At 36.2% G+C, this 18,583-nt stretch overlaps 1 protein-coding gene across 5 annotated transcripts in view; it reads left to right on the forward strand.

The window, feature by feature from the left end:
* LOC110452251 (probable serine/threonine-protein kinase tsuA) overlaps positions 1–18,583 on the forward strand; it is a 139,597-nt gene that overhangs the window by 106,941 nt on the left and 14,073 nt on the right. For 4 of the 5 annotated variants that reach the window (XM_021500645.1, XM_021500646.1, XM_021500649.1 and 1 more), the window contains 2 exons: positions 13,623–13,844; positions 18,156–18,191. In XM_021500645.1, coding sequence (XP_021356320.1) covers positions 13,623–13,844; positions 18,156–18,191 — 258 coding nt within the window. The remainder of the gene's footprint in view (positions 1–13,622; positions 13,845–18,155; positions 18,192–18,583) is intronic. The other variant, XM_021500647.1, reaches the window with a different exon arrangement.

An 18,583-nucleotide genomic window follows, 5' to 3' on the forward strand; every position in this document is an offset into this window, starting at 1 on the left:
TTGTTGAAGTTTGGAACTTTTTGAAGAGGTTTGGTGAAAAATAGCACTATTTTCAAACGGGAATTGGGTCAAATTTCTGCCCAAAATGAACCCAGAAATAGCCCTAACTTTCATATATCATGGGATGTAAATCCAATATTATATCCTTAGTATAACAGTAACAATATTAGTTACACAGGGTACACGGGATGGTATGACCCTAAAGGGTTTTGTATTTCCTGAGGCCGATAGGCAGAAGGAAATACCAAATCCTGTAGGGTCATACCATCCCGTATACCCTGCCAAAAATCTGTGTAACGAATTCATTACCCCTTTGAGTCTTTTATAATAAAAACAAAGAAAAGTAGTATTTCCTCATCAGTATGCGAAGCAAAACGTTTTGCCATTTTGTAAACAGCGAAGCAGACAACGAATGCGAGTTGTCTCCCGCTGCCCGGCCGCAAGATACAAAGACACATGACCCGTATACCCCTTGTAAAATCATGTGATTCCACCGTATTACAGCTGAGAATCACGTGACATGACCGTATACCCCCTGAGATTTTCGTATACCCCCTGAGATTTTCGTATACCCCCTGAGATTTACGAATGCGGTTTGGTACACTGTAGTGTTTTACCGATCAGAATTCTAGATTTTTCTCAAAGGGGTAATAATGAAATAGTATCCTTAAAAATAGAATCCTGAATCCACGTTTTCTTTCTTCTATTTTTATTACAAATTTTGAGGTTTTACATAGGCATGAAGCGACTTTTTTCTCCAGGGGTTGTCCCTATAAATAGACAGTATCTATACAGTTATCTTAAAATCGAACACAGCTGGTACCAAATATAGCTTGCTAACCAGCATACTCAATTGCAAGTTGACGACGCACTCCAGACTTGGAGACGAGGTGAGGCTGGCTTAGTTGACATAATCATGTTTCCTATTGCTACTCGTTAACCATGCTGGAAATTGTGTCACATCCAAACGAGGCGATGAACCGTTACATTTTTGTGTACTTGGATGATGGTGGCGCAATTCACATAGAATATTACAAAGTACATCATTTATAGTTCCCCGGGGATTAAGTACACCTGGAGACCCGACACAGTGTCTCTGGTTATATATTGATTGTATCCAAACATTGGTACTAATTCTGAAATAGGGGACAACCTACTGTTGGAATATTGTTTTAAAGTCCTTTTACTGTGAGGGATAAGGGAAATGAATAGTTTGAAATGTTATAGGCTTGTATTTTGGATTATGATTTTTACCCATTCACCCCTGAAAACACATTTGAACTCATTCCAATTCAAAGGTTGGAAAAGTTCATTATGAAATTTCAGGGGTGTACGAGTTAATGACAAATTGCTTTAAGTTTACTTCGATGGAGTATCATCTATCTGTCCGAGGTACCATCCAGCATCAACCATATTTATGGCCTTCATTTCTAAACAGATTTCCATCAAATTTTACTTAAAGATTAATACAAGATTCTCTGGAAAAAGATGGGAGTAAACACAAAAATAACTCATTCACCCCTGAAATTTCATAATGAACTATTCCAACCATTGAATTGGGAGAGTTCAAATGTGTCTTCAGGGGTGAACGAGTTAAGAAACCACCCTAGGGAAATTAAGAAAGTGGTCTCATGATACAGGTGGTTTTCATTAAAAAGTGGTCTATTAACACAGATGTTTCCTAACAGAGGTGGTCACATAAGGAGGTTTAATTTGACTGTAATACTTTTGAGTCCGAGGTCAAGGTCAAGGTCAAGGCCAAGGTCATCATTAGTATTTATCAAAATTTGTTAACCAAAGCTGTGTCTGATAATTATGAAGTAGAAATTCTGACCATGAATATAAGATATAATTTGTCCTTCTCAAAATTTCCATTTCGTATGATCACCATTTTAATATTGATTAAAAGTCACCATGCTTTGTTGTTGATAAAAGTGAAAGGAATGTCTTGTAACGGAGGCTGGGATTGTATGTTAGGCCTCGGAGAACTTGGAGACAGATTGTCGGAGTATAGGTATATAGCTGTAGATCAATACTGTTTGATATGGTAGTTACGACTTCAAAGAATTCAGTGAAACTCATACTTCATTGAAGCCTTTACATGGTTTACCGGTTGTGCATGCTTCAAAAGATACATATCTATACTAGATTAGAATGCTAGAATGCTAAGAATCAGAAAAAAATAGAAGAAAAGAAGTAGCAACACACAGAAATAATGTAGAAACAAACATCTTTTGTTTTAGTTTAAGGCCAGTATTAATAAAGGTTGTCTATTTCAAATCTCATCCCCGAAGATTTTAACTTTTGGTAGATAGATAGGGAAAATAGTTTATTTTAATTTAAATTGTCTCTAGTTTTACTGATTTTCAATTCAACAAATCTTTGATTCCTTAAAAGATTTGATGTTAAAAATGTACACTGTTAAATATAAACTGCTTTATTTTATTTTTGTTAAATAAGGGAAAATAAACAACTTAAATTATGGTTTAATTTTGGGAATTTCAAAAACGATCAGATAAAATAAAAAATAAATAAAAAATCCTGGGATTAGGCAAGCAAATAATATTTTACTATTGAACTTCAAGGTCAATTGTCAAGTTCAGTTGAATATAAAAATAATAATTTCAGAATCATACAGTCTCTTTGACTCTGTAACATTGATCTCTAGAAGTTCATTACTAAAAGCTAATAGGCTATAGCTTCTTTACATGAATGATATTCGATCAATATTAACAGTCTGAGCCAGCTAGAATAACCGTAGGTTAAATTGGCTGGGGTGATTGCTGAGGAGAAATGAGATTAGCCAGGGTCAATTGAGGTATTGGAGGAATTGTAATGTCTATACACACAATTACAGTGTCTGAGAGGGCTTTAATTTCTACAATACTCCAGAATGGTAGCGATATAATTAACCTAATTTGTATTAGTTCTACTTCATACAGAGTCTAGTGTCATAACATTATGAATGTGACAAAGACATCCTTTTTTTTCCTTTTTCTTTTTTTATGTGTGTGATGTGAGTTAATTCATTTCAACGGCATTTTAATGGAAATATGCTTCGAAATTAATAGTTCTTCTTAGGAAATTGTCCGATTTTTCTGGACTCATTCACCCCTGAAATTCCATAATGAACTATTCCAACCTTTGAACTGGAAGAGTTCAAATGTGTCTTCAGGGGTGAAAAAGTTAATTCAGTGAAAAATTACTGAAACAAAATGATCAAAGTTCAAAAGGATACAACAATTTATATTTAAGTTTGCTCTGCTTGGCCACGTTATAAATGTATTAACTTCAGGTGTGATTTATGAGACGATTACTATGGAGTGACATCATAACGTTATTATCATTGTGATGTCATAATCTTCGCGTTGGAGATAGCTTGCTGATACTGGCAGTTGTCTATTCCATTATTCGCAACACAAATGCTCTAATGCACGTTATTTCATATATTTTCAATCCCGTTCAGAATTGTAGAATTGTAACGGAATAGAATGCACTTTAATCCTTAAATAAATATATAATGTTGTAATATCCGAATCATTTATATGCTACAAACAGTTAAGTTTATGCTGAAAACTAAAAAACAAATTCAGTCATTTGGCTTGAAATTTTTCTTGATTTGTACACAAAAAACTCATATTTTTCTCGGATACTCATCGAAAACAACATGATGCATTGATGAGATTTGTCTGGAAGCTTTGTCCACAGTTCACCAAACAGTAGTGGATTGTGGTATACTCGAGGGGGAATCCGATCAATATTTTTGGGCTGGCCCTGTGAGAGGTAGTTCCAAATGTCAGGGCCTACATTGTAGCATTGTCGGTATCCCGGTTATAGCCTGTATGTTGTCAGGCCAACATGTTCAGACCTTCAGTGCCCTTTGTTTGTCTCTTAACAAAGTGTGTACCTTGTCAGCAATGTACGCATTTGCACCACAAATTCTCGTTAATTTCACTCGAGACCCTATCCCGCTGAACATGAACCCACATGTATTATCTCCCAAAGGTCCGAAGTGGTTTGAAACCCTGGCTGTTGCTGATGGAAGCTGTGATTAGGCACGCTTTCAGCATGTATTGACTTCAAGAGCATAGTGTCAAAATCATCTTGCATCAGAAGATTTAAGAATTCCCTGGCTGATCGTATCAACAATGGAACAATCAATCTAGGCAATGTTAGGATAATAGTTCAATGTAGCAGTGAGGTTTTACTGTTTAAGTGTGTATTACCTTTTGTAGATGGTGTAGAGGAATGTCTTTGTTTTGCTTCTGTTTTTCATCAGACAGACTGAGACTCTGCTGTATGAATATTTGATGGACGCCAGCCTTGGATTTAGCTTAACACGGAGCTGAAACAGGCACTTTGGCGAGCCAATTTGATTTTCTTCAAAGTTGAATGTGACAGGTGCAGATCAGGAATACATAGAGCTACGGGGACAGATCATTTCCCGAAGCATGCACAGTCAATTAATTCACAGGCAGGGCTTCGCTTACATTTTAAATCTGACTTCTGCTATGGACTGTTTAACAGTCGCTTAGCAATGGCATTGGCTTAATATTAGTCTTGAAGCTAAAAGTGACAGTGAAAGGAAATTAATTTAAAACCAGGTGATTTACATTTGGAACCAGTGGTAATGATGTTTAATTTGTAGACCGAGAATGTGCGATTCTCTTGGAATCGTACAGTTTTTTGGAGAATGTGTGATGGGGACTGCAATGTCTTTCTACAGTGTTGTTCTGGATGAAGCGATGGTGATGTGTTGATATAGGACAAGGTGCTCGAACACTGGAGAGATTTTACCTATCGTATACTCACAATACTCACGATACCTTGTGTCTTTTGTAAAGGTCAAATGTTCAAGGGCATGTGATCTGTAGGATGCTTTAAAGTTGTCTAGCTATAGGTGACGTTACATACTACTGGGTACATATATATATATATATGTAGTGTATTGACTTGGTGAGTTACACTAAACATATCTGTAGTCTAGGGACTCAACGAGTTATACTAAACAAATCTATAGGTTAGTGACTCAGCGAGTTATACAAAATATATCTGTAGTCTTAGAATAAGCGAATCAGCGATTTATACAAAATATGTCTTGTCTAGTAGCTCAGTGAGTTATAGGAAATATAATATATCTTCAGTCTAGTCACTGACTGAGTTAAACAAAATATATCTAGTCTAGTGACTCAGTGAGTTATACAAAACAAATCTATAGGTTAGTGACTCAGCGAGTTATACAAAATATATCTGTAGTCTAGCGACTGAGTTGTACTAAATATATCTGTCGTCTAGTTGTACTAAATATATCTGTAATCAAGCGACTGAGTTGTACTAAATATATCTGTAGTCTAGTTGTACTAAATATATCTGTAGTCTAGTGACTCAGTGAGTTATTCAAAATGTAGCTATAGTTTAATGACTTGGTGAGTTGCACTAAAAATATCTATAGTTTAGTATCTCAGTTAATTATACTAAAAGTATTTATAGTGCAGTAATTTCAAGTGAGTTACATTTAAATGAGTCACTAAACATATACCTCTAGTCTGGTGACTCGAAGAGCTATATACATGTAGTACATATGTTCTGTAGTGTAGTGAGTCAGTGAGTTGTAAGACATACCACATACTCAGTGAGTTAATTATACTGCATCTATTTAGTGACTCGGTCAATTATGTTACATTTACTCTGTATATCTGTAGTCTCAGGTGACTCAGTCGAGTTACACTACAAAGATATCTGGAGTCTCAGGTGACTCAGTCAAGTTACACTACAAAGATATCTGTAGTCTCAGGGCACTCAGTCGAGTTACACTACAACGATATCTGTAGTCTCAGGTGACTCAGTCGAGTTACACTACAAAGATATCTGTAGTCTCAGGTGACTCAGTTGAGTTACACTACAAAGATATCTGTAGTTTAGTTATTGACAGGAGTGTCTTTGTAAAGTTGTTCAATAATTGAAAAGTATGTTCATGCATTCTTAAACTAAGTTGTCTATTCCATGTATGTTTCCGTCACATCTCCTCTAAAAATCCTCTCCCCAACCCCCTCCTCGACCCTATCCCTTATCTCTTCCTAACAACACCAGTAGTCTTCTCAAATTCTATTCAATCTCGTCAAGCACCTTCCAATAAATAATTTTAAAGTCTGTTAGCTATTATAAGAAGTAAATGCTAACTGCTGTTGATGTAATCATGGGAAAAGTGCTGTGGGTAGGCAATCTCATTAGGCTAAAAACGTTGGTGTTTATTCATGAACTTTTGGTTTTATCTTTCTAATTATTCCCCGAGTAGATAAAAAAAAAATAGCCTATGAATATTAAACAGTGTTTGGAAATATCAAAAATAGTGTGCTTTTCTGCACATGTCATAAAATTCATGTCCTAAAACATTGGTTAAGGCAAGACCCCATAAAAAACACGTAAATTTAAATAATGCATCAGCTTTACATGGTTACTAATTGTATTGGTTTGCTGGTGAGTGCACGGAAATCTATAAATAGACCAAAAATCTCCTGTTAGCCTATCAATACAAATGTTGCCATTCATGAAATGCAGAGAAAAGTACGACAGGAATTTGGATATTTTGACCGAGAATATTCGCAATCAAGTTGTATTTTCAATTCTGACTAGATCCTCTTAGGGGATTATAATGTAATTGTGAGCGTTAGTGGGGTTTGGATAGGGCATGCCGTCAACTGATGGCCTCGTCATTGATAACGCATAATAGCCTTCCCAGGCACACCTCCTAAGGACACTAGATCTATTAGCATGCCAGCAGGTTGATAATTATCTTTTAAAATAAAGAAAATGAAATTATAGATTGGCTATTGGTGAAAGAGACTTACTACATTGTCACAGGAAAGGCGCGTGCATCAACTGTAGCTAACGCAAAATTCCTCTACACCAGAACCATAGGTGAAGTGAGCTGCATTGGTATGTACCTAGGATGACAATATTGCATGCGGGAGAGAGTTTCGTAGGAAATGCCAGCACTGGATACCGGAACATGACAAGTGACATTACGGAGGATGTCGAGCCTTTGGACCTAGATTTCTCCGACAGAGATTTTAGTGTGTTAAGCTTAGGTCATGAAACCAGGAGTTCTGGTATCTACCGGCCGACCTCGTGGATTGACAACACGGCATCGTCTTCAGTGGTAGGGTCCATGCTTTATCATTTATCACCTTTCTGTGGGGAATTATACATTAATTTTTTATATGATTCTGTGGAAAAGTAAACTCGATTTCACATAATGGTCGTGTTTCATAACAAATCATGGGTGAATTGAATAATTTTAAATGCTTTTGGAAAATTTGCTTTTAATAATTAATTATGATAACAGATGGATGTGGGCCGATAATTAACTGCATCTATTTCCATATCAATGGTGAAATAAATATAAAAAATGAGGCATTTTACCATGAAGTGATTAATGCCACTGAACATAACGAAATTTGATAAGAGTAATTTTGTCAAGTGGTTATATTGCATGTATGTGTTTTTCCAATTAAACCTTAAACTAAATACTCCTCTTTGTCTATAAATAGTAATGTTCTATCTTTGAGTGCGGAGAATCTCAACATGTTCTCAGTGTTTTTGTTACCTAAATTTTACAGCAGCCTGTTCCTTTATGCATTGGGGAAAATAAAGCATTGTTTGTATTTAAATTGGGAATATATTCCTAATTTTTCGGTCATTTTGGGAAAATAAGACACTTTTTAGCAAGGCGAAACAGCTTGTATTCTGCAGTATAAACTCTGAAAAAAAGCACTGGCACTTCTTCATAATGTTTTCTATTTAATATCGGTGAGTCACTTTTTAAAGATATTGTTATTAATCTTGAACTCATTGTTGAAGAGATTTACCGCATTTTACAATATTTTTGGGTTATTGGGCATTCCCTGAACAGTATATCTCCGGACATTTGATACCTCTGCATTGCAGCATTTTTAGAAGATGACTATTAAAATATTTATTATACCTTCACTGTGTGAAAGGTCAAGAGGTTATAGTATTTGCATCATGTGTCAATGATTGTTCCAGTTTCCAGAGCATAATACAGTCACTGTCTTGGGTTTGGATGTCATCTTTTTAGTATGGATACATCAATATTGTAAGAAGGGCTTTTGTTCCCTTACGAAATTAAATAAGGCCATTTTGATATATCTTTTTTACCTTTGATTTCGGGTGCAGATCTAACATTGGTTTCTGGGTCACATCCTGGCCTTTATTTTATATATGGACAGCAAGTTTTGTATTTATATAGGTACCTTTTAAGAAAATATTTTGTTGCATACCAAAATAAGGTCACCCAATCCTCATAAATTGACCTTTTGATGTTTTATTTCATTTGCAGAAATATAGGTATTTATATATATAGGTTTCCAGGGTATTTAAGCCACAGTTACCTATATGGAGTTTAGACTTCGTGTGTCGGTTCATTATGAAAAGTAATTGTGTAGCATACCAAAATAAGCCTTTTCTGACCTTTCCGCATTTCATATCGAATGCAGAAACGTAGGTTTCCGGAGCAGATGTTCGCCACTGTTTCAAGCATTTCTTTTTGCCTTGTACACCATGCACTTGCCATGCTTTTCAAAAACCTGCCCTTTATAACTTTTGTAAACAAGGGAGCCTTGTGCAACTTGAATTTGTCTAAGTTTTCAGGTAGTTACAATTCTAGATAAGAAAATATAAGAAAAATGGTTTAGGCCAAAGCAGCCGTTTTTGTTTGGTTTTTTTCCAACATTTTCTGACTTCAGTTACACTTTCCACCATAATACTTGGAAATACATAGGTGTCAACCTCTGAAACCTCCACTGAAGGAGATCTCCCTCGTTCCACATTTCAAATGAAGGAGAAAGTGCATTTAATGTCACTGAAAGTGCTTTTCTCAATTTATCTTTCCCGTTTTATGTATCAAAATAACTCCAAAAAGCATTCTTTGGATTCAGACACACCTGTTATGATTATTAAACACACACTGTAAACTAGGAGATCATTTGACCACAGGTTGTAGATTCTGAGATTGTGTGAGCTTGAATTTGAATTTTGGGAGTTTTGAGGGAGATTAGTAAATTTTGGTCAAAATGAGGGAGCCTTGACAGCTATACAAATATGTCGATTATTTCTGCAACAGTCGATGTTCTGACATGTGAACTTCGTTATTGAACACCTCTATTGTATTTATATTGTAGTATGAAGATTTACTACCGGAACATGATATTGTTGTAAATGAGTATGTACTGTAAATGGTCAATATGTATTAATTGTTCTGCCATTGGTCAATTATAGATGGTCATTTCACATAATGGTCATTTCAGTGCCGGTCAATGCCATCCGATGCTTGAGCAAATACAGAATGTTTGCTTTCATTAAACAATGAACAATATTGTGTTTGTGATTTGAGCCTGCAAAAGACAAACTTAACTCATTCAACCCTGAAGACACATTTGAACTCTTCCAATTCAAGGGATGGAAGAGCTCATTATGATATTTCGGGAGTGAATGAGTTTAGGTTGGTCCGTCTGCTCAATCAATTTACTGTTGGTTTCAATGGTGTACCCATCAAATATGTTAGATTGCCTGTTCGATGATTCTCCTCCTGCAATGAGGTTTGAATGGGATGTTACCTGTGGCAGTCTGTTTGTAATTTACCTTGTACCTTCACTTCACCCACTTCCTTTGTTTTCAAATTTGAACAAACTTCATATTTCAGAAAAGTGTTGTATTCATTTGCAATAAGCCTATTCAGGGAAATAAACCAACAACAATGCCATCAATAATCATTTCACTATCCTATAATAAGCGACACATCACCCTGCGAACAAATTTACATTTTGCAATGCCAAGTCAACGTCACTGTAATTTTAATTTTTTAGTAAAATTTATTCACAGGAGGAAATTTGCATCATTTGCGATGTCTTGTTCAATCATAGTAAGAATTATGTAAAAAATCCTTTTACATTGATGCTGATATTATATAAATATTTGTAACTTTCTTAACCACACAAAAAATTGTGTGAGAAGCTTGATTTGATTATAATAATGATAGTTATTGTCGATATGGATATGTAACAATTATTATAGCCAAGTGTATGTAAATTGAATTTTATGTCCAGTCCAGGGGAGACAACTCAATCAGAGTTGTGGATTTCCATCAGAATAATTCAATAATTTTGGAGGAAATGTATATGTTGCTAGTTATAGATATAAATGTTTAATAGAAGGTTCTTGATTAGATAAGTAGGACTACCAAGAAAGCTTCTGATTGGACGATCCTTACCCCCCACTTACAAAGTGCCTTATATACCTAAAATAGATAACAACCCTGGAAGGTTATAATTCAGCCTAGAACATTTATTGTTTGTGTCCTCATAGATTCTCCAATCAACATTTCGGTCTCCAGAGAGAACAGAAAATATTGTTTCCATTAAGCTCCGTCATCCTTCCCCTATCCTAAATTACCACACTGAAATGAGACTGTCTTCACCCCCAATATTCCGACCCATATTCCACCTGTCTTCAATATGGTCCCACAGGGACGAATGTTATCGTTACTGCCATATTCCTCCTCCAACTCCGAATCAATAAGGATCTGGCTCTCATGCATATACAAGTGACAAATGGGAGAGTGCGGTTTGATTTACGTGTTCGTTTGGTTTGGTAATGATACGTTTACCCTGTCGGCGTGGTTGGGCCAGCACAATCCATCTTGTATGGTAGGTTGGGCCACGGATCTCTACTGGCAGACACACCGAGACAACAGGCAGTGATGTACATATTTTACACACATTGATTATTATTATTTAGGAATAACAGATTGATTAAGACATCAATTTGATATCTTTTATATAAATTATTTTTTAATCAAATGCAAGTCTAGAAATTAATTTTAAAAGCAGCTCATTAGTCAGGCTGGTAGTTGCGAATTTCACTAGTTCTTGTGCAAATACCACTATACGGTAACCCATGCAAATTCATTGTCAAGTTATTATTTAACATGATATTAGTAACATTGAATTTTGATTAGCCATTTGAGCTAGTGGTTTTTAAAACCGCACTAGTCCAGAAGGATTAAGTTCACTAGTCTCAGAATATTGGGATATCCTTATTTTCCAGCCCTGAAAGAAATCATTTAACCCTTTCACCACCGTAGACCATAATGGACTAATCCCCATAAATGCATGGAAGAGTCTACTAAAGTTACATAGGGGTGAAAGGGATTAAACTGCATCGTCATTATGCTGTTACAACATAATAAATCTTGTTACAATAATGATTAATCGAAGTTTTGAAAATCAAAAAACATTTTGTTTAGAAGTTGAAATTAAATCAATGCTTCATTGTAAATCTGTGCACCAAGTTCCATTCAGAAAATCGATAAATACCAAATCTAGTTTTGCTGACGGACAGAAAATCCTTGTTGTGATCAGACAATTGTCGCACCTAGAAAAGGTCACCAAGTATGAAATCATGCTGAGTATGCTGTACATTTAAACGATAGAAAATTTTCCATGCTTTTTTTTTTATCATTATCTGTTTCTCTTGTGACAACGCTGATGTTCTGAATCCTTTGGATCACTGCCAATTAAGGTTTTCTTTGAAATTCAGATTTGAAAGTGATTTCTACATGCATGTTTGAAATCTATCATATTTTTATTGTTCCCTTAACTGGCAGGTCTCTTTTGTACTGACACCAGGTGAGGCTGTATACCTGGATAAGGTCTCTTTGATCTATTTTTCGTAACTGGATGTCAGTGTCGATTCATTTATATATGTACATACCCGCAGGAACATACTGTTGGGGTTGTCATTATCTTTTAAACTTTAATTAATATGTCGGATTAGAATCAGTGTCACAATTATTATTCTTAAATGCGTTATATATCTTTAAGGTACCGAGTATCATCACATTAACTCATTCACCCCTGAAATTTCATAATGGGGGGATGGGGGGGGGGGGGGAATTACAATCGATGAATACCTTGATATGGATACGTAGAAGCTGTAAGCCAGAAAACCTCCTTTTGTGCTGTCAATAAGACAATAAGATTTCATCCGTTTGAAAATATGTAATATCAAATTTAACTTTCCACACAAACGATGTACGTGTTAAATGCTTGACAAAGGGACCAGTCGGTCTTGAAATGTTGCAACACATTTAATACGTCACTGTTTGACCACCTTTTGTGTTTGTTTGTGCTTCATCTGATAAATTTATAAGGGAAAATACTCAGAGTAAAATAAAAAGCTCCAAGTGGAATTCTTCTCCATGATTATACAACTGTTACATTGGTACTATACCCTTTTGTCTTCAGTTGTGGGGAGCGGTCATTAATATATGGTCCGTCCGGGGTGGATTACTGGATAATGTGGTATGTTAAGGGAGATTACTTGTCAGGGAACTGTTTTCCATTTAGAGAAGATGTTTCGTCAATATGGTGTGTAAATAGATCCCATATAATTATACTGAACTTACTTTATAATACCCATCCAATGAAGATAGGGAAACTTTAAACATTTTAACAGTTTATCATGTAATTGTGCATAATTTTCATTTTATTGTTTAGATTCAATCATTTTAGCAGAGTTATTGCCCTTTTTATACATGGGGACTATATAAGGTGGTTACTATAAAAATTATTTTATAAGACTGGTTATTGAAATAACCTTCAGATGGTGACTAAAAATAAACTTACAAGGAAGAGGCTATCAAAATCACTTTCTGTTGTGAGAGCTATTAAAAATAGATTATGAGACGCTAAAAAGAAACTTTAAGATGGTGACTGCAAAATTCATCTTTTCAGGCTGCAACTATAAAAATCAACTAATAAGATAGGGACTGTAAAGAAATATATATTTACAAGGCGGAGACTATGAAAAATAATGTATAAGGCAGAGACTATGAAAAAAAGCTAAAAGGCAGCAACTCGAAAAAGGACGTCTATAGGTGGCAAAAGCAAAAGCAAACGTTTGCTTGTTTGTTATGTCAGATCGTGTGCACATATTGATTTTCAAACTTGAGAACTGTTTCGCAGAAGTTGTGCCAACACGATTACGATTTCTGAAAGCTACCGATGTAGTGATCCTGTCTGTCTGGTTGTGTCACTATTGGTGCCAGTCGTACCTACCCAGGGACCAGGTGGTACGATATATAATACACGGCTGGCTGAACCGTTTTGTCTTCTTCGTTTCGTGCATTAATTGTCAAATGTTTACTCAACTCGGATGATTAATGTTTACAATCTACTACGAAACACATCGATTTTTAAAGATGGTTACAACATTTTGTCTCTTTAGAAATCACAACCTGTTGGCTCTTAGAGGCGCAGCGATTGTTTAGCTTGAAATGATTGCATGTAATAACGATGTGTGGGTGGCATTAGGGAGGATATAAATGTATTCTGTCAAATGTGAAATTTATTTCTAAAAACCCTCCAGATTTTTTGTTATAATCTTGCTGCTCCATGTTACAGAACCATTAGAGTACAATGGAGCCTATCTGTAATTACATCGCAATCTAACAGTATCCAATCCATATTCATCTAGACACAACGTCCCATCTTAATCATGCGTGTGTTTGTTTATCTGCTTCATGTGTGCTCTTGTCATTTCAGTCACAGCGTAATGACCGCGAGGAGATCCGTCGGAAGCTGGCCATGGGGGGTCTGGAGGAGGATTACTACGGTGGAGAGAGGTCGTATAAAAAACCCAACCTCTCCAAAAGGCTCCAGAGCGGTATGAACCTACAGATCTGTTTTATGAATGAATCCCCGGGGGAGGAGCCCGACCCTGTTAAATCTTCACCTCAAAAGTCGGACCTGTTCCAGGAGGACAAGGTCAGTATACATGTGTACAACTTAAACTTTCATCCCCATATCCCGAATATAATTAAAATTTGATCTCATGTTTATTTTAAGATGTTTTTTCATTGTACTTTTATGTTGAAAAGTGTATAGATGTTTTTTTTCAATTTAAATCTCAAAAAAAAACATCCCTTGGGAGAAACTGGTGAAATAATATAATTAAAGTATAATGTCTTTTTTTTCATAATTTTTTTTTCTTTGTGGTTTAATGCATAAAAAGTGTATAGAATTTTTATTTCGAGGTAGGGGGGGAGGGGGAAGGGGGGGGGGAGGAAATAAGCTCAACCCATAAAATTTGATGCAATAATAATCAAAGTATGAACATCCTCATCGACTTTGTAAAATTTGTACTGTAGACTCCAGAGGTTCCTACGCAGTCTTGTTTTAAAGTCGAGCTAATTACTTAAGTCACAGAACAGTGCTATCTGTTTGTACTCAGCCTGCGCATCACTTGGCGCTTTTTGTCCGGGCATATCTCATATACTCTCCTACGATTGCCAAATCTTTTTTATTCAAGTACGTCTTGATATGATTAAGGGCACCATCATACTGAAATCAGATTTTGTGCTCCATGATTTACAGAGTTATGGCCCTTTATGTGAATACGTCTTGATACGATTAAGGGTACCATCCCACTGAAATCAGATCTTGTGCTCCATGATTTACAGAGTTATGGCCCTTTATATGAATACGTCTTGATACGATTAAGGGTACCATCCCACTGAAATCAGATTTTATGCTCAATGATTTACAGAGTTATGGCCCTTTATTCACTGCGTCACTTTGTCCATTGCACATGTCATAGACTCTAGCTGTCCCGTACAATTACCACGTTTTGTGTATTGATGTGGTAAAAAGGCGGAAGTTAAACTGTGGCAAAAATTTCCCAGTATACAGTACTTCTTGGGATGAAATATAAATTTAAACTTTATTTATTTTACAACAATTATGAAACAGGTTATTTCAACTTATATTAATTACTTTTGTTGACCTGGATGTTAGTGGGCGGGGGGGGGGGTCTTAATGTGGGAGGAAATCGGACTACCTGGAGAAAACCCACATGGCAGGTGACCCTCTACCTTTACACGTCCAATTGGGGAATCGAACCCCGGCAAGTGCGCTATCCACTGCTCTACCCGACAACTCTTAGGATAGAATATTGTTGTGTACTGAAATCAGGTCTCGTACCTCAAAATACACAGAGGAATGACCCATTTCATGCACTAAATTTTCTCCAGAGGTGGTGAATTTTAGATTTCTCTATACTTTGCAATGTTTATTGAAATCTAATGACAAGTTCAGTAATTTATTTGACTTCAGTGGTCAAAATATCAAATTGATCTTATCTTGATTACAACATCAGTTATTAGTTTTGTTTAATAACAACATCACTAATAGCCTTGGATATCATTACAAAGTCTGTAATTCGCTTTGTTTGAGTATGATGTCAGTTTCTGCTTTGGTTATGATATCAATGTCAGTAAATTGATTTCATTTTAATTACAACATCAGCAACAAGATTTCAAAATTTCAATTTAAAAGAAAAAAATTGTCTGAACATTTTGATAAAAAATTGCATTCCCCTGAAGTGCACAGTAGATATGTCAAATGCCCAGATAAGGGTAGGGCCTGTAGCTAGTGTACATAAGACGTGACAAATACAAAGGTATTGGATAGGGCCTTGTAGCTGGATCCCCCAGTGAAAAGTAGATGTGACACATAGTGCACTGTACATGTGACACATATACCCAGGTATGGGTAACCTAGGCCCTGTAGCTGCATGGCTCCCTAAGTGCACTGTACATGTGACACATACCCAGGTACGGGAAGGGCCCTGTAGCTAGCTTCGAAATTCCCAAGTGCACTGTACATGTGACACATACTGAGGTAAGGTTAAGGCCTTGTAGCTATAAAGCTCCCCAAGTGCACTGTACATGTGATGCATGCTGAGGTACGGGAAGGGCCCTGTAACAAGCTCCATTAGTGCACTGTACAGGTGACACATACCCAGGTAAGGGTAAGGCCCTGTAACAAGCTCCATAAGTGCACTGTACATGTGACATATACCCAGGTAAGGGTAAGGCCCTGTAGCTAGCTTCCCAAGTGCACTGTACATGTGACACATACCCAGGTATGGGAAGGGCCCTGTAGCTAGCTTCCCAAGTGCACTGTACATGTGACACATACCCAGGTACGGGAAGGGCCCTGTAGCTAGCTTCCCAAGTGCACTGTACATGCGACACATACCCAGGTAAGGGTAAGGCCCTGTAGCTAGCTCCCCAAGTACACTGTACATGTGACACATACCCAGGTAAGGGTAAGGCCCTGTAGCTGGCTCCCTAAGTGCACTGTACATGTGACACATACCCAGGTATGAGAAGGGCCCTGTAGCTAGCTTCCCAAGTCCACTGTACATGTGACACATACCCAGGGAAGGGTAAGGCCCTGTAGCTAGCTCCCCAAGTGCACTGTACATGTGACACATACCCAGGTACGGGAAGGGCCCTGTAGCTGGCTTCCCAAGTCCACTATACATGTGACACATACCCAGGTAAGGGTAAGGCCCTGTAGCTAGCTCCCCAAGTGCACTGTACATGTGATGCACGCCCAGGTTTGGGAAGGGCCTGCTATCTTGTCCTTATATTAGTCACTAGTTGTACCGTGATCAATATGCAAGCGTCTGTAGTTGCTAGCCAGTAGTCTGCTTTGCCTGGTATTTCCTCCTCGCTCATCGGAGATAGGCTGCCGTGAAAAGTGGTGACATGCTCACAATCATTATATCATGGTCTGATTTATGGTACGTCTGCTTCTTTTAATTATTCATTTTTAATAAGTTGATATTCCTGATGGGATACTTAAGTTGTGAGGCAGTGGTGATGATTCTGGCCGTAAGTGAACTTGTCAGTTCTAGGTTCTACGGGAGACGGAACCTGTGGTAATACTGGTAGGTGCTACCCAATACACTTTTGTCTCAGTCTGCATTTTTTTTCTCTTCTGCATTATAAAATTATGTCATAATGATTGCCGGGGATAAATTATTATTATATTTAATATTATTTTTCTACAGAATATCTGATAGCAGTGTTTTTGTCTGCATTAGAAAGTAATGTCATATATTATTGTTTAAATGAATATTGTGTGTATTAAGAAGTTATAAGTTTTTTCTTAAATAGGGATATTTCTGGCCATGTTTGGTTAATCATTGTCCACTTGGCTATTTTCTGTTTCCTTAATATTTACCTGTACACTGTTAGAAGGAAAAAAATAGGGTCTGAATCAACTTTTTTTTTTTAAGTTGTACTGAGATTTCAACAGTTTCATGAAATGTTAAATGTTAAGCAATAAAACTAAGTATTTCTGTGAATGCCGAACACTATTTGATGTCTGCAATGGTTTTGTATCCCTGGAGGACAAACATATTTTTGCTTTCATAATGATATAATATAGATTAAAATTTTCTATTAGTAGAGCCAAAATAAATACATTGCATGTTTCAGGTTTCTTTATATAATGAAAAATAAAAGTTTTTGATTGGAAGGGAATGTTTTTATTTATCGAAAATGTAATGTGATATGCTCTCACAGTAAAGGTACAAAGACAAAGAGATTTGATTTATATAAAGTGCTTGTCTAAAATTGCCATTAATATTTTACAGTATTATATCTCAATTTGGTTGCTTAAAAAACATGAAACTTGCAATATTTGGCCTTGCAATCACGTTTGATACAAACAAGTCTATTAATAAATCATTCACCCCTTAAGACACATTTGGACTCTTCCAATTCAAATGTTGGAAAAGTTCATGAAGTGAAAGAGTTAAGTAACAAAAATTTAAGTGTAACAAATATATTAAAACCTTGCTATACTGCCACCATTTGTCCAAAGAAATTTTAGTGTTATAAAGGGGTTTGGCGATAAATTGAGGGAAATGTATAAAGGAATTATTAAGAAAACCTGAAAAAGGGACTTTGAAATACATGTATTGGCAGTATACGAAGTGGCAAATGAAATGATGGGCATTAATTTTATATCGATTTTTGCTGTATACCACATTCTAGCAACATTTACATATTGATGAAAGGTCTAAATATTTTTACAGTTTAAATTTGTTTGAATAGCTAACTCATGTTTGTTTTTCCTGGCATTTATTGCAGAATTTTTTAATAATTCTGTGGAAGTAGTCGAGTACGTTACAAGCTTTCTACATTACTAACCTTCACGCCATTTTGTTGGTTAAAGCACAATTGTATATTTTAGTAACATGCATTACAAATTTTTCAACAGATTTCTTCAAAACTTTCCAAATTTTTTCAAAATAAGGTGAGGATACCAATTTATTCGTTGTGTGGCCAAAGCATATAGGCCACACGACAGCATGCTACTTAAATGTGACGACATACTTCTGACGAGGGATCTATTATAACAATGATTTCTTTTTGATGGGGGATGCTATCGTAACAAGGTTTTGTTATTTAAGAGATAACATTATAACAACGACTTTCACAGGAATGGTTTTGCATGGTCAATGCATTTTTGATGAGTTCTTGTTCTTGGACAGATATTTTCAGGGGTGAAGAACCATGTTTTTCATGGTCTTACTGTGAACAAACTAAAACATCATTGGAACGACAATATCACAGTCAGTTGCATGACCTTGTGTTAGCGATACAGATTTCTCAGACCTAGCTATTCCCACCATTAACAGTGCAATT

Source organism: Mizuhopecten yessoensis, unplaced genomic scaffold (assembly GCF_002113885.1).
Source record: "Mizuhopecten yessoensis strain PY_sf001 unplaced genomic scaffold, ASM211388v2 scaffold6505, whole genome shotgun sequence".
NCBI lineage: Eukaryota > Metazoa > Mollusca > Bivalvia > Pectinida > Pectinidae > Mizuhopecten > Mizuhopecten yessoensis.